The 13,973-nt window shown below is 41.4% G+C and overlaps 1 protein-coding gene across 1 annotated transcript in view; it reads right to left on the reverse strand.

Moving 5' to 3' along the window:
* Nucleotides 1-1,110: 1,110 nt before the first annotated feature.
* Nucleotides 1,111-13,973, reverse strand: part of LOC132833749 (ephrin type-B receptor 2) — a 336,527-nt gene continuing 323,664 nt past the window's right edge. Inside the window, exon 16 of the mRNA XM_060852277.1 lies at nucleotides 1,111-1,539. Within this exon, the coding sequence (XP_060708260.1) occupies nucleotides 1,431-1,539 (109 nt within the window). The 3' untranslated portion in view covers nucleotides 1,111-1,430. The remainder of the gene's footprint in view (nucleotides 1,540-13,973) is intronic.

Raw genomic sequence — 13,973 nt, forward strand, 5'->3', positions numbered from 1 at the left:
TAATCTTAGAATATATTGAGTAAATATTACAAATTTAGAGAGGAAATCATTTGGATTTATCTGACGGAATTTCCAGAATTACATTAACACTAAATAAATCCCTCTCTCTTTTCGCACATGCTTTGGTCTGTCCCTATGTTCCTTCACTTCTTGCCAGGTGATGGTAAAACTGAGTTCACTGAGAGATGGATGAAGACTCCTGCCATCTTGTCTGGTCAGACAGAGGCAAAATGTTTCCTAAATACCATCTCTGCATTCCTTTTGGCACTGATGTTACTTATTTAACAAAATGATTTAGAAGGAATAGTTGTAGTGTGTAATAATTTGTGATTATGCTTTTTATCCTTTTTTCAATGAAGCTCTAGGATTAGATGGTTTTGTCACAAAATTGATATTCATTGGATGACATTGCAGCTTAGATTGTTTCCAAAGCTTTTGGAGTAAAGGCACTCTTAAATAAGTATACCATATGGATCAGACAACCAGAAACAATGTTACCTGCTGATGCTTATCCAAACTATAGCAGAGCCTTTAACCATTTTAAGTTCTAACTACTTATAAAGTCAAATAGGATTTTCAGTGGAGACATGAGAGAGGAGGTGGGAAGTCATGCTTTAAACTCCCAATCAATAAATACTTGCTGTACACAACAAAGAAATCTCAAAAGTAAAAGAATTGGTGAACATTTTTGACTTTTTGTGAGAGTAAATTCAATGTAGCATCTTTTCCTAAACTCCAGTAGCAAATCACAGTATTAGTGAGAAAAGATACTCTATGACATGGTTAGAATAGTGACATCACTGCAGTATTGACAAGTAGGAAGAGCTGCCATCCTTGCAATTTCCATTGAACAGTCACTGTCAGAGAAAGAGGACCATTTTACAAGTGCCATTCCTCTAAAAGTAGACTTGTCAATCCTTTCTTTCTTGTTGTAAGTTCAGTATGAGGAGCTTTTATTTCTCCTTAGAAAGACATTTCTCTTAAAAGGAAGGATCGAGCCTCAAAATGTTTACTTTCCCAAGTTCCTGAAGTCTTACTTTTGCAGATTTATGACAGTTTAAGTATTCTGAACTATGCAGTCCAAAATTGTACATCAATGTCATGTATTTTTCTGTTGTATGCTTGTTGGTGGGAAAAGACAATTAAAGATCTTTGAGTGACTACAATGACAGAAGGAATCTGTTGATTTAGATTAATCTGACTTAATTATGTGGCTCCTGGTATAGTTGCACTCTTGTTCATTGAACCCTTTTGAAGGGCTTTCTCATATCAAAGATCATTCTCATTTCTTCAGGAGCTATTCTAATCTTCATTAAGTTCTCAGAAGGACTTTGCATGGTGAAGATCCCAGTTGTATTTAGTCATTGCTTCCTGAATTAAGCTCATTCAGAACCATAGTATGGATATAGTCAAGCAGACTATAGTTGCTATCAGACTTCCACTGACTGAATTTGATTCATCTGTGCTTGCATCATCTGAATACTGTTCAAAATTTTCTTTTGATGTCCTGCCAAGGTAACACCAACCCGAAGGATATCCCTATGGGAGAGAAAAATGCACAACATAAGGTATGGAAGTTATAAGATATCCATTGATGCTTTACATTCATTGATTTATTGTGTTTCTTCACTGTTTGCACGATCCACTCACCCTCACTTTTGCGATCTTGTCATTAAAAAACTTTGAAACTTTAATACTGTTCAGTTAAATGTTCAATCTAATAACATATGAAAGTAGAACAGGTGCAAGCCGTAAGACCCTCTGCATAATCTCTATAATGTTTAGTACCATTTGCAACTCCAGAAATAAAGAAGCAGGCATTACCAATAAAATGCAAGACCTGGATACAATTTAGATTTATGCTCCTAAGTGGAAAGCAATATGCATGCCACAAAATAGCTAGACACTGATCACTTTCAATGAGATAATCTCGCATTCTCCCTTGAATTGAATCTCTGAATACCCCACTATTAACATCCTGAAGGCTAACTTTGACCATAAACTTAATTGTATCTGTTACAATTTGTGCCTTTATTCTGTCATGCTCCTATTGAAAACAAATGTTGTAAACTTGGAAGCAGGCTGTCTGCTCTGACCCTGAACAATATAGGGTGAAAGGGTAGGGTCAAGCTCCCATAGAACCAGGATTTTAGTTTTAGATTTTAGTAGTTGCTCGGATCTTGAAGCTGGATGTGGAAACTGTTACTTCTCTCTGTTACAGCTAAATGCTGGCCTCGCTGCCAGACTTGCATGTGAGACAGTCTATTTTACTGAATTTGCCTATGTGTTTATGAAATGTTACCACATTGGAGCTGTTGCTGTATTGTTGCTAAATAATCGATTACATTGCTACGTTTTCCAGTAGTGTTACATTATTCCAGTTCTTTTTTCTTCTATTTGTATTTTAATTATGATGTAAATAAAAGTGTGATTTGTTTCAAGCTTGGTAGTTTGACAAATCAAATTGCATCTAGAACACAACCCTTGCACTTGCCTTTAAAAATTAAGAAAATGTTGGCGTTTGGGGGTTTTCTTAATTTATTTTGAGGGGATTTGGTTTGGTCTATATAAATACTATAGGAATGAGATCAGAGGTTAGCAATTTTCTTGAGAAAGAACTCACCACCTGGTTCCCCAAAGCTGTTTGATGAGACACACACCACTTGGCAGGATAAATGCAGTTTCAAAATCACTCAAGAATTTTGGTATCATACTGGATAAAGCTACCCCCTTGAATGGCATCCCAAACACCAACTCACAGTGACAATGTTGTATATTATATTGTTGAGACCATGAGTATCTTTCTTCCTTTAGTTTCATTTTTGGGTTCGAACTGAGTTGCACTTGAGAACTGAACTTTGAACTTCCAATGAACACATCTTTTTAAAAAATAGAGTAGGGAATAAAAGATTAATGTTTAATGTTGGGAACAGGCCTGCAAATAGGCTAATTACGATTCTAAGGACATTGCAGTCAATTCCACATTGAGATATGGTTATATTCAGGGACTAGTTTGATGCCAAATTAGTCAAGCAAGGTGTTCAGAAGCCCATTGTATAATCCCATCAGAGTGAGGCCTCCGAACAGTCAGAGGACATCATGCTTGCCTTCACCAGTGGGTGACAAAAAAACTGCAGATGTTGGAATCCAATGTTGACAAGTAGGAGGTTGGAAGAATACAGCAAGCCAGGCAGCATCAGGAGGTGGAGAAGTCAATGTTTCTGGTGTCACCCTTCTACAGGACTGGGGGAGGGCATAAGCGTAGCTACAGATAAAGGAAGAGTGAGTAAGGGAGGGTCTTGGGTGGGGAGAAGGGCAGGCCGGTGAGGTACAGATAGGTGAACACAGTTAGAGGGTACAACCTGGTTGGTCAATGGGAGGAATGAATCTGATTGGTAGCTTGTAGGAATGGTTGCTCAGAGGAATGGAAGGGTGGTCATTTGAAATTGGGAAGCTCTGTGATGAGTCAGCCGGGTTGTAGGTAGCCCAGGCGGAAGATTAGGTGCCGTTTCTCTGATTTGTGGTCTGATCTGCTGTGGCAATGGAGGAGGCCAAGAATGGCCATATTGGAACATCTTCCCTGCCCCACTGTATTCCCTTTGCCAATCCTTGATTCGTGCCACTCTCCCCAAAAATCCCCTGAACCCCCTAGTATCTTCTCCTGCAACCATAAAAGATGCAAAGCCTGTCTGCACACTACCTCCCTCACCTCCATCCAGGGCCCCAAACAGTCTTTCCAGGTGAGATATAGTTTCAGCTGCCTCTCTTCCAACATAGTCTAGTGTACCCAGTGCTCCCGATGTGGTCTTTTCTACATCAATGTAACCAAGCAAACACAGGGCACATCTCACCGAGCATATAAGCCAGGTCTACACGGGCTGAGCTGACCTACCAGTTACCGCCGATTTTACGTACATAGAATATAGAACATTACAGCGCAGTACAGGCCCTTTGGCCCTCAATGTTGCCACCCTGTCATACTAACCTGAAGCCCATCCCACCTACACTATTCTATGTACGTCCATTTGCCTGTCCAATGATGACTCAAATGCACCTAAAGTTGGCAAATCCAGTACCGATGCAGGCAAAGCATTCCATACTCTTACTACTCTCTGAGTAAAGAAACTACCTCTGACATCTGTCTTGTACATATCTCCCCTCACTTTAAAGTTGTGTCCCCACGTGTTTGTCGTCCCCATATTTGGAAAAAGGCTTTCCCTGTCCACCCTATCTAACCCTCTGATTATCTTGTATGTCTCTATTAAGTCACCTCTCAACCTTCTCCTCTCTAATGAGAACAGCCTCAAGGCCCTCAGCCTTTCCTCATAAGATCTTCCTTCCCTACCAGACAACATCCTAGTAAATCTCCTCTGCATCCTTTCCAAAGCTTCCATATCCTTCTTATAATGCAGTGACCAGAACTGTACACAATACTCTAAGTGTGGCCATACCAGAGCTTTGTATAGCTGCAGCATAACCTCCTGGTTCTGGAACTCAATCCCTCTATTAATAAAGGACAAAACACTGTATGTCTTCTTAACAACCCTGTCAATCTGGGTGGCAACTTTCAGGGATCTGTGTACATGGACACCAAGATCTCTCTGCTCATCTGTACTCCCAAGAATCCTACCATTAGCCTAGTACCTTGCATTATAGTGCAGTACAGGCCCGTACCCATCCACGCCGACCAGATATCCCAATCCAATCTAATCCCACCTGCCAGCACCCGGCCCATATCTCTCCAAACCCTTCCTATTCATATTCCCATCCAAATGCTTTTCAAATGTTGCAATTGTACCAGCCTCCACCAGTTCCTCTGGCTGCTCATTCCATACATGTACCACCCTCTGAATGCAAAAGTTGCCCCTTACGTCCCTTTTATATCTTTCCCCTCTCACCCTAAACCTATGCCCTTAAGTTCTGGACTCCCCGAACCCAGGAAAAGACTTTGTCTATTTATCCTATCCATGCCCCTCATAATTTTGTAAACCTCTATAAAGTCACCCTTCAGCCTCTTACGCTCCAGGGAAAACAGCCCCTGCCTTTTCAGCCTCTCCCTATAGCTCAAATCCTCCAACCCTAGCAACATCCTTGTAAATTTTTTCTGAACCCTTTCATGTTTCACAACATCTTTCTGATAGGAAGGAGACATGACCATCATTGGCTTCCTCCATTGCCACAGCGAATCAGACCACAAATTGGAGGAACAATGCCTCATTTTCCACCTGGGCAGCATACAATTCTCAGGACTCAACATTGAGTTCTCCAAATTCAAAGAACCTCTTTCCCAAACCCTGACTCCCTTCCCTGCTCTTCCCCCTCCCTTCCATTCCTCTGGTAGACCCTTCCAGCTACCAACCAATTCATTCCGCCTATCGACCAACCAGGTTGTCCCCTCTACCTGTGTTCACCTAACCCTACCTCATCAACCGGCCCCTCTCTCACTCAAAACCTTCTCCCACCTCCATCCCCCAACAACCACCCTCTTCCCCCCTTCACTGGGGGCATTGAATATAAAAGTTGGCAACTCATGTTGCAGCTGTATAAAACTTTAGTTCGACCACATTTGGATTATATTGTACAATTCTGATTACCACACTATAACAAGGATGTGAACACTAGGGAGAGGGTGTAAAAGAGGTTTACCTGGATGTTTGGAGTATATTACCTTTCAGGAGATGTTGGTCAAACTTTGAATGCTTTTGTTGTTATGGTGAAGTTTGAGGAATGACCTGTTAGAAGTATATAAAATTCTGAGATGCATGGATAGGGTGGGTACTCAAGAGTTTTTATTTCCCGGGTAGAAATTCAAATAATAGGAAAGGAGATGTGTAAGGCAAATTAAATGTTTAAAAACGTTATTGTGTAAATCCCTCCCTCATTAGCTCTCCAAAAATGCATCACCTCACATTTATCAGGATTGAATTCCATCTGCCATTGCTCTAACCAATTTATCATTGAGTTGTACAGTACAGAAACAGACCCTTCGGTCTAACCAGCCCATGACGATCATCATCCCAAATGAAACTAGCCCCACCTGCCTGCATTTGGCCCATATCCCTCCAAGCATTTCTTATTCACATACTTATCTAAGTGCCTTTAAAACATCCGTATCCATCATTTCCTCTGAAAGTTCATTACACACACAAACCACTCTCTGTGTAAAAAAAAACTGGCTCACGTCTTTTTTGAATCTTTCTTGTCTTACCTTAAAATATGCCCCCTAGTCTTGAAATCTCCCATCCTAGGGAAAAGACAACTACCATTCACCTTCTCTACACTCCTCATTTTTTTATAAACCTGATTAAGGTCATCTCTTAACATCCTACATTCCAGTGAAAAGAGTCCCAGTTTATCCAGCCTCCTTTAGAACTCAAACCCTCCATCCAATATTGTTGATTAGTATCAGACTGTATTCTGAGATCTCCTCTTCACTATCAACAGCATCACTTATTTTCATGTCACCTGCAAGTTTACTAATTATAACTTATAAATTCACATACAAGTTGCTAATGTAAGTAAGACACAGCAAGGGTCCCAGTACCGATCCCTGGGGTACATGGCTGGTCATAGGCTTCCAATCGCAAAAAAAGTCCTCCACTATCACCATTTTCCTCCTATTTGCAAGTCAATTTTGGATCCAGTTTATCAATTTACCTTAGATCTCATGGGCTCGGATATTTTGGACCAGTTTTCAATGCAGGCCTTGTGAAAGACCTTATTGAAGTCCATGCAAACTATATAAACTGCACTATCCCATTAAAAGTCATCTTTTCAAAAATCTTAATTAAATTAGTCAGACATGATATCCTACTGAGTTTGGTGCTGACCATCCCTGATCAATGTCTGTTTTTCCATGTATTAATTAATCCTATCCATCAGATATTTTTCCAATAATTCCACTGATATCTGACCAACTGGTTTGTAACCACCTGACCTATCCCTCCTGCTCTTCTTGAACAAAGAAACCACATTAGCTTCCCTCCAGTCATCTGGACAGAGATGCAGGACCCCATGCATGCAAGATGTTTTAGCTGGGCCCACTCTGCCTGTTTCTTTCCCGATATGGAGTACCTGATGAAGGAGCAGCACTCCAAAAGCTTGGCCTTCCAATTAAACCTGTTGGACTATAACCTGGTGTTGTATGATTTTGAACTTTGTTTCTTTCCCCTTTTTTGTCTCTCTGTGTTTCTTTTTGTTTTTCTTCTTTATTCTCAGTGACATCCTGAACTCCTGTCCTCAGCGTGAACTTAAACACTCAACCTCAGGGCTGACCTGACAAGGCTCCCTTTCAGCCTGATGTGGTAGTCTCTTGGCTTTGCATGTTCATCCCTGTCCTGGCATGGTGATCTCCTGGCTTAACGTGATAGTGCCTCTGTGGCCTGATGTGGTGGTCTCTCGAATTGGCTGGCAGTCTTTTGGCCTGGTGTGGTCACAGCATGAACTTCTGGCATTGAGATGATTCCAGAGCAGTCTTCTGGCCTTGAGGTGAAGCCTGTTGTGGTCTAAAGTCAAGGCCTGGTATGGACTCAAGGTTACCTGCCAGTGTGTGCAGAATTTGAGGGACTGTTGTTCTGAACTCTTAATTTTTCTATTTTCTAATTTATTCCTTTAATCTGTAATGCTGGACTTTTTATTTTGTTATTTTTCTAACTTTTTTTCTTAAGAACAGTCACTGAAATGTCTATATCACTGTGTCTTGTAGGTAAGATGGCACCATAAGTGGCAACTTGTAAACTTTTCACTGTACTCATTTCATATGCTACAATAAAGCTAACTCAGCAATCTCCTTCCTTGCCTCCCATAGTAGTCTGGAATATATCTCACCATGCCCTTGAGATTTATACACCTTCATACCCATTTAAAACATCTAATACCTTCTTCTTATTAAATGCTCTAGTACCTCAACATCCCAACTGAAAGGTATAGATACAATGTCTTTCTCCTTTGTGAGTACAGATAATAAACATTCATTTAACACCTCGCCCCTAACCCCTGGCTCCACATACAGATCTCTAACAGGCCCCACTCTTTTCCAGGCCATACTCATGTTTCTAATACACTTATTAGGCTTTCCTTAATTCTATGTGCCAAAGATATTTTGTGGTCCTTCTTAGCATTCCTGATTTCTCTATACTCCTGTTCTTGGATGCACTATACCTGACAAAGGCTTCTTTCTTTGTCATTGTCATATTCTTGATATCCTTGACATCCAGTGTTCCCTGAAATGCTGTCCCTGCCCTCTACTGAGAGGAATACTGCCCCTGAACATTCACTAGACTACTTCTTAGAGGCTCTCACTTTCCAAATGAAAACTTACTTGAACGTAGTTGTTCCCAATGCCAGAGTCTATGGCTCCCGTTAGCCACATGTTCATCTGACCTATTTCCTATCCCTGTATTCATAGTGCATGACATTGGAAGAAATCAGTTTTGTAGGCATTATGTGCTTATAAAAAGCAATGAACTCTCCTCATTCCATCTTTATTCCATACCCTTTCCTCTAACGATATTGAAATTTGCCCAATTTAGACATGGAACTTCTGCAGTATCTTTATCCCTTTCTATAATTCCCAAAATGTTCACCCACTGAAAGTTCAGCCAAATGACTGATTGCTAGGATTTGGTTTAGTACTGGAGTAAAAAGTGAGGTCTGCAGATGCTGGAGATCAGAGCTGAAAATGTGTTGCTGGTTAAAGCACAGCAGGTCAGGCAGCATCCAAGGAACAGGAAATTCGATGTTTCGGGCCTGATGAAGGGCTCTGGCCCGAAACGTCGAATTTCCTGTTCCTTGGATGCTGCCTGACCTGCTGTGCTTTAACCAGCAACACATTTTCAGCTTTGGTTTAGTACTGCCCTAACTTTAGTAGAACTGACTACATACTGGAAGAAAGTGAGGACTGCAAATGCTGGAGAGTCACAGTTGAAAAATGTGGCACTGGAAAAAGCACAGCACGTCGGACAGAATCCAAGGAGCAACAGAGTCAACATTTCAGGCATAAGCCTTCTTGAGGACTATATACTGGCACAAAAAGCTTCCTTGGAAGCACTTTGAAAATTCCATTCTGTCTAATCCTTTCGCATTAAATCATTCCCAGATATGTTTGCAAAGTTGAAATCCTTTGCCATTGTAACCCAATTCCTCTCACACCTCTCTGTGATTTGCTGACCTATCTGCTCTTCTATCACCCTCTGACCGCTAGGAGGACTGCAATATAATCCCAACAGTGTTTTTCTAAGCTCTACCCAGATGACCTCATTTGAAGAGCCTTTTAAGACATCCTCCATAATTACTGAAATGATGGTCTCCTTTATTAATAATGCAATGCCCCCAGCATTCGTATATCACACCTGCATCATACTAGAAATTCTATACTCTGGAATGTTGAGCTTTCAGTCCTGCCCTTCCTTCAACAATGTTGAAATAAGTTCAAAGAAGCCAGTATCCTGTTACCAAGTCACCTCTATTTACATGTGGAGAACTTTCCAAAGAACAAAGAAAACTACAGCACAGGAACAGGCTCTTTGGCACTCCAAGCCTGTGCCAATCCAGATCCTCTATCTAAACCTGCCACCTATTTTCTAAAGGTCTGTATCCCTTTGCTCTCTGCCCATTCATGTATCTGTCTAGATAGATGACGCTATCGTTCCTGCCTCTAATACCTCTGCTGGCAACACATTCCAGGCACCCATCACCCTCTGCATAAGGAACATTCCATGCATAACTTCCCTAAATCTTTCTATCTCAACTTGAACTTGTGCTACCTAGTAATTGAGTCCCCCACTCTGGGAAAAAGCTTCTTGCTATCTACCCTGTCTATACCCCTCATAATTTTGTAGACCCCTTCTTTCTAATGAAAAAAAATCTTAATCGACTCAACATCTCTTCATGGCTAGCGCCCACCATACCAGACAACATCCTGGTGAATCTCCTCTGCACCCTCTCCAAAGTGTCCACATCCTTTTGCTAATGTGGTGACTAGAACTGTATGCAGTAGTCAAAATGTTGTCTATGTGTTGCTGGTCAAAGCACAGCAGGTTAGGCAGCATCTCAGGAATAGAGAATTCAACGTTTCGAGCATAAGCCCTGATGAAGGGCTTATGCTCGAAACGTTGAATTCTCTATTCCTGAGATGCTGCCTAACCTGCTGTGCTTTGACCAGCAACACATTTGCAGCTGTGATCTCCAGCATCTGCAGACCTCATTTTTTACTCAAAATGTTGTCTAACCAAAGTCATATGTAACTGTAACATGACCGGCCAACTCTTGTACTCAATACCCAGTTCAAAATATGAATGCATGGTATATGCCTTCTTGACCACTCTACTGATGTGATTTGCCATCTTCAGGGAATAATGGGCCTGAACACCCAGATCTCTCTGTACGTCAATTCTTCCCAGAATGTTTTGGATCTTCCAAAATGTATCACCTCGAATTTGCCCAGATTGAACTCCATCTGCCATTTCTCTGTCCATCTTTCCAATCTATCTATATTTTGCTGTATTCTCTGATAATCCCCTTCACTATCTGTTACTCCACCAATTTTGGTATCATCTGCAAATTTGCTAATCAAGCAACTGATACCTTCCTCCAAATCATTTATATATATCGCAAACAACAGTGGTCCCAGCACTGATCCCTGTGGGAGACCACTGGCCACAGGTCTCCATTTTGAGAAACCCCCTTTCACTACTACTCTGTCTCCTGTCACCCAGCCAGTTCTCTACCCATCTTCTAGAACATCCTGGACCCCATGCGACTTCACCTTCTCCATCAGTCTACCATGGGGAACCTTTTCAAATGCCTTACTGAAGTCCATGTATATGTCATCTACAGTCCTTCTCCCATCAATCAACTTTGTCACCTCCTCAAAGAATTCTATTACGTTTGTAAGACATGACCTTTCTCGCACAAAACCATGCTTCCCATTACTGATAAGCCCATTTTCTTTCAAATGGGAATAGATCCTATCCCTCAGTATCTTCTCCAGTATCTTCCCGACCACTGACGTCAGGCTCTCTAGTCTATAATTACTTGAATCATCTACTCTTCTTAAACAAGGGGACAACATTAGCAATTCTCCAGTCCTTTGGGACCTCACCCATGTTCAAGGATGCTGCAAAGATATCTGTTATGGCCCCAGCTATTTCTTCTCTCACTTCCCTGAGTAACCTGGGATAGATCCCACCTGGACCTGGGGACTTGTCTACCTTAGTGTCTTTCAGAACGTTTGCACGTACTCCCTGTATCTGCGTGGGTTTCTTCTGGTGCTGTAGGGAATCTAATCTAAACCCTTGTTTAGTTTAGGATCAGGGAATCCTCATCTAATTGCTATTGCAAGTACACATGTCTCATGTCCAGCTTTGTGAAAGACAGCCTCCCTGCTAGCTTTGACATTAATTTCTGTTTGCAAGGCGGTGTATTTATCCAGCTACAGGGAACAGTTTACAGATTGTTTAAAGTTCCCACAAAGACCAAACCAACCTGACAGCCATCACAATCCGTATGACCGCTGCTGTTTGATGATTCCTTCGCCTTCCAGTCTCCCAATTTCTGCCTCTATATTGCCTGTAAGGCAAATGGTACTGGGCGGGTTTTGCAGAATTGTGGATTTTTTTTACAATACGTTATTGCTGTAACTAGAGAAGATACTTCTGAAAAATGAGTAGAAATTACAAATAACAAAGAAAATGATGGGATTGTACTATAGGCCCCCGAATCGTAAGAGAGAAATTGAAAAACAAATACGTAGGGAGATCTCATCAATATGTGTTGAAAAATGTGATGCTGGAAAAACACAGCAGACCAGGCAGCATCTGAGGAGCAGGAGAATCGACGAATCACGAAGAAGGGCTTATGCCCGAAACGTCGATTCTCCTGCTCCTCACATGCTGCCTGGCCTGATGTGTTTTTCCAGCATCACATTTTTCAACTCTGGTCTCCAGCATCTGCAGTCCTCATTTTCTCCTAGTAGATCTCATAAATATGTCAGCATAATAAAGTTGTAATAATGGGGGAATTTGAATTTCCCAAACATTGACTGGAGCTACCATAACATTAAAGGTTTGGATAGTGAGGAATTTATCAAAAGCGCTCGAGAAAATCTTCGTTATCAATGTGTGGATGTTCTCCTGGAGAAAGAGCAAAACTAGATTTTCTGTTGGGAAATAAGTCAGGGCAAGTGACTGAAGTACAAGTGAGGGAACACTTTCAAAACGGTTACAGAAAAGGATATACCTTCCATAAAAGTTAAAAGTTTTAATTGGAGTAAGACAAATTTTAATGGAATGAGACAAGAAGTTTCAAAAGTTGATTGGAGTAGATTATTCACAGGTAAAAGGATATCTGACAAGTGGGAGGTGCTCCACATTGTGATGATGAGAGTTCAGAGGGTTTTTTTTCCTGTTACACTGAAGGGTATGGCTGATAAGATGAAGGGACAATGGATGATTAAAGATGTTGATGTTCTAGTCAAGAATAAAAGAGAGTCTTATTTTACATTCAGGCAACTTGGTTCAATTGAATTTCTTAATCAATATGAAGCGTTTAGGGGTATTCTTAAAAGAGAAATCAGGAAGGAAAGGACGGCTATGAGATAGCATTGGCAGATAAGGTTAAGGATAATCCAAACAGATTCTACAAATACATTAAGAGCAAGAGGTAATTAGAGAGAGGACAGGCTCTCATAGTGATCAAGGTTGTTGTCTTTATGTTGAACCCCAGGAGATGCAAGAGATACTAAATTAATATTTCGCAACAGTTTTTACTCTGGAGAAAGAAATTGAAAATGCAGAGAAATAGACAGTTTATGTTACACAAGAGGAAGTTCAGGAGGTCTTAGAGAATATGAAGGTGGAAAAATCTCTGGGACCTGACCTAATGTATCCCAGAATATTGTGACAAGTAAGGGAGGAAATTACAAGACCCCTTGCAGAAATATTTGCATCATCTATAATTATGGGTGAGGTACCTGATGACTGGAGGGTGGCTAAAGTTGTACCTTTGCTTAAAAAACTTTGTAAGGAGAAAGCGGGGAACTGTAGACCTAAGAGTCTGGTTTTAGTTGTGGACAAAATTGTTAGAGGTGATTATAAAAGATAGGACTTATGGACATTTAGAGAGGCAAAAATTGATTAGGGATAATCGGCATGGTTTTGTGAGTTTTTTGAGGAACTTATCAAAAAGGTCGATGATGGTAAAGCAGTAGTTTGCTGTTTACTTGAATTTTAAGTAAAGCCTTTGACAAGGTTCCGCATGGTAGACTAATTAGCAAAGTTAGGTCATATCTGAGAGCGGCAGGAGCCGGGCGGAAGTGAAGGCAGAGCACAAAGCCGGTCAGGAAGGTAAGTGATTGTTATTTGAGTGGGTGTGTTCTAGACCCCAGGTCCTACAAAGTAGGGCCTCCCTCCCTCCCTCCTCCTCTAACCTAAATGAAAAGTCCACAGATTTGCCCCAAAAAGAGGGCCCCAAGGAAGTTCCTGTGGCTTTAGCTCAGGAGTCTTTGACAAGGAGGTTAAGTGAAGTGATTACGCCATAGTTGAAGAGGGTGAAGACATGACTGCCAAGCTGGCTCAGTGCTTGATGTGGGAAGTCAATAACTCTGGTGTGTCTGGCTCGTATAAGTGTGGGTAGTGTGTGTACGTTCAGCTACTGACAGAGCATATTGCAGCACTGATGAAAGAACTCGAGGACCTTAGGCTCATCCGAGAGAACGTGATCTTTCTGGACAAGACCTTCAGTGAGTTTTTACACCAATCGTACCAGAAGAGAGCAGATGATGAGGAAGGCAGAGAGGAGACAGGTGCAAAAGACTCTGGGGGAAGTACCTGTCAGGAACAAGTTGAATCTTTTGGAAACAGTAGATTCACATGACACTGCTAGTCCGCGAGGTGGCCAGGTCTGTCAATCAAAAGTTGGCGTGTAGACAGAGCGGAAGAGTCGGACATCGCACAGAGCCGTGGTAATAGGGGACT

Source organism: Hemiscyllium ocellatum, chromosome 37, assembly GCF_020745735.1.
Source record: "Hemiscyllium ocellatum isolate sHemOce1 chromosome 37, sHemOce1.pat.X.cur, whole genome shotgun sequence".
Classification (NCBI taxonomy): domain Eukaryota; kingdom Metazoa; phylum Chordata; class Chondrichthyes; order Orectolobiformes; family Hemiscylliidae; genus Hemiscyllium; species Hemiscyllium ocellatum.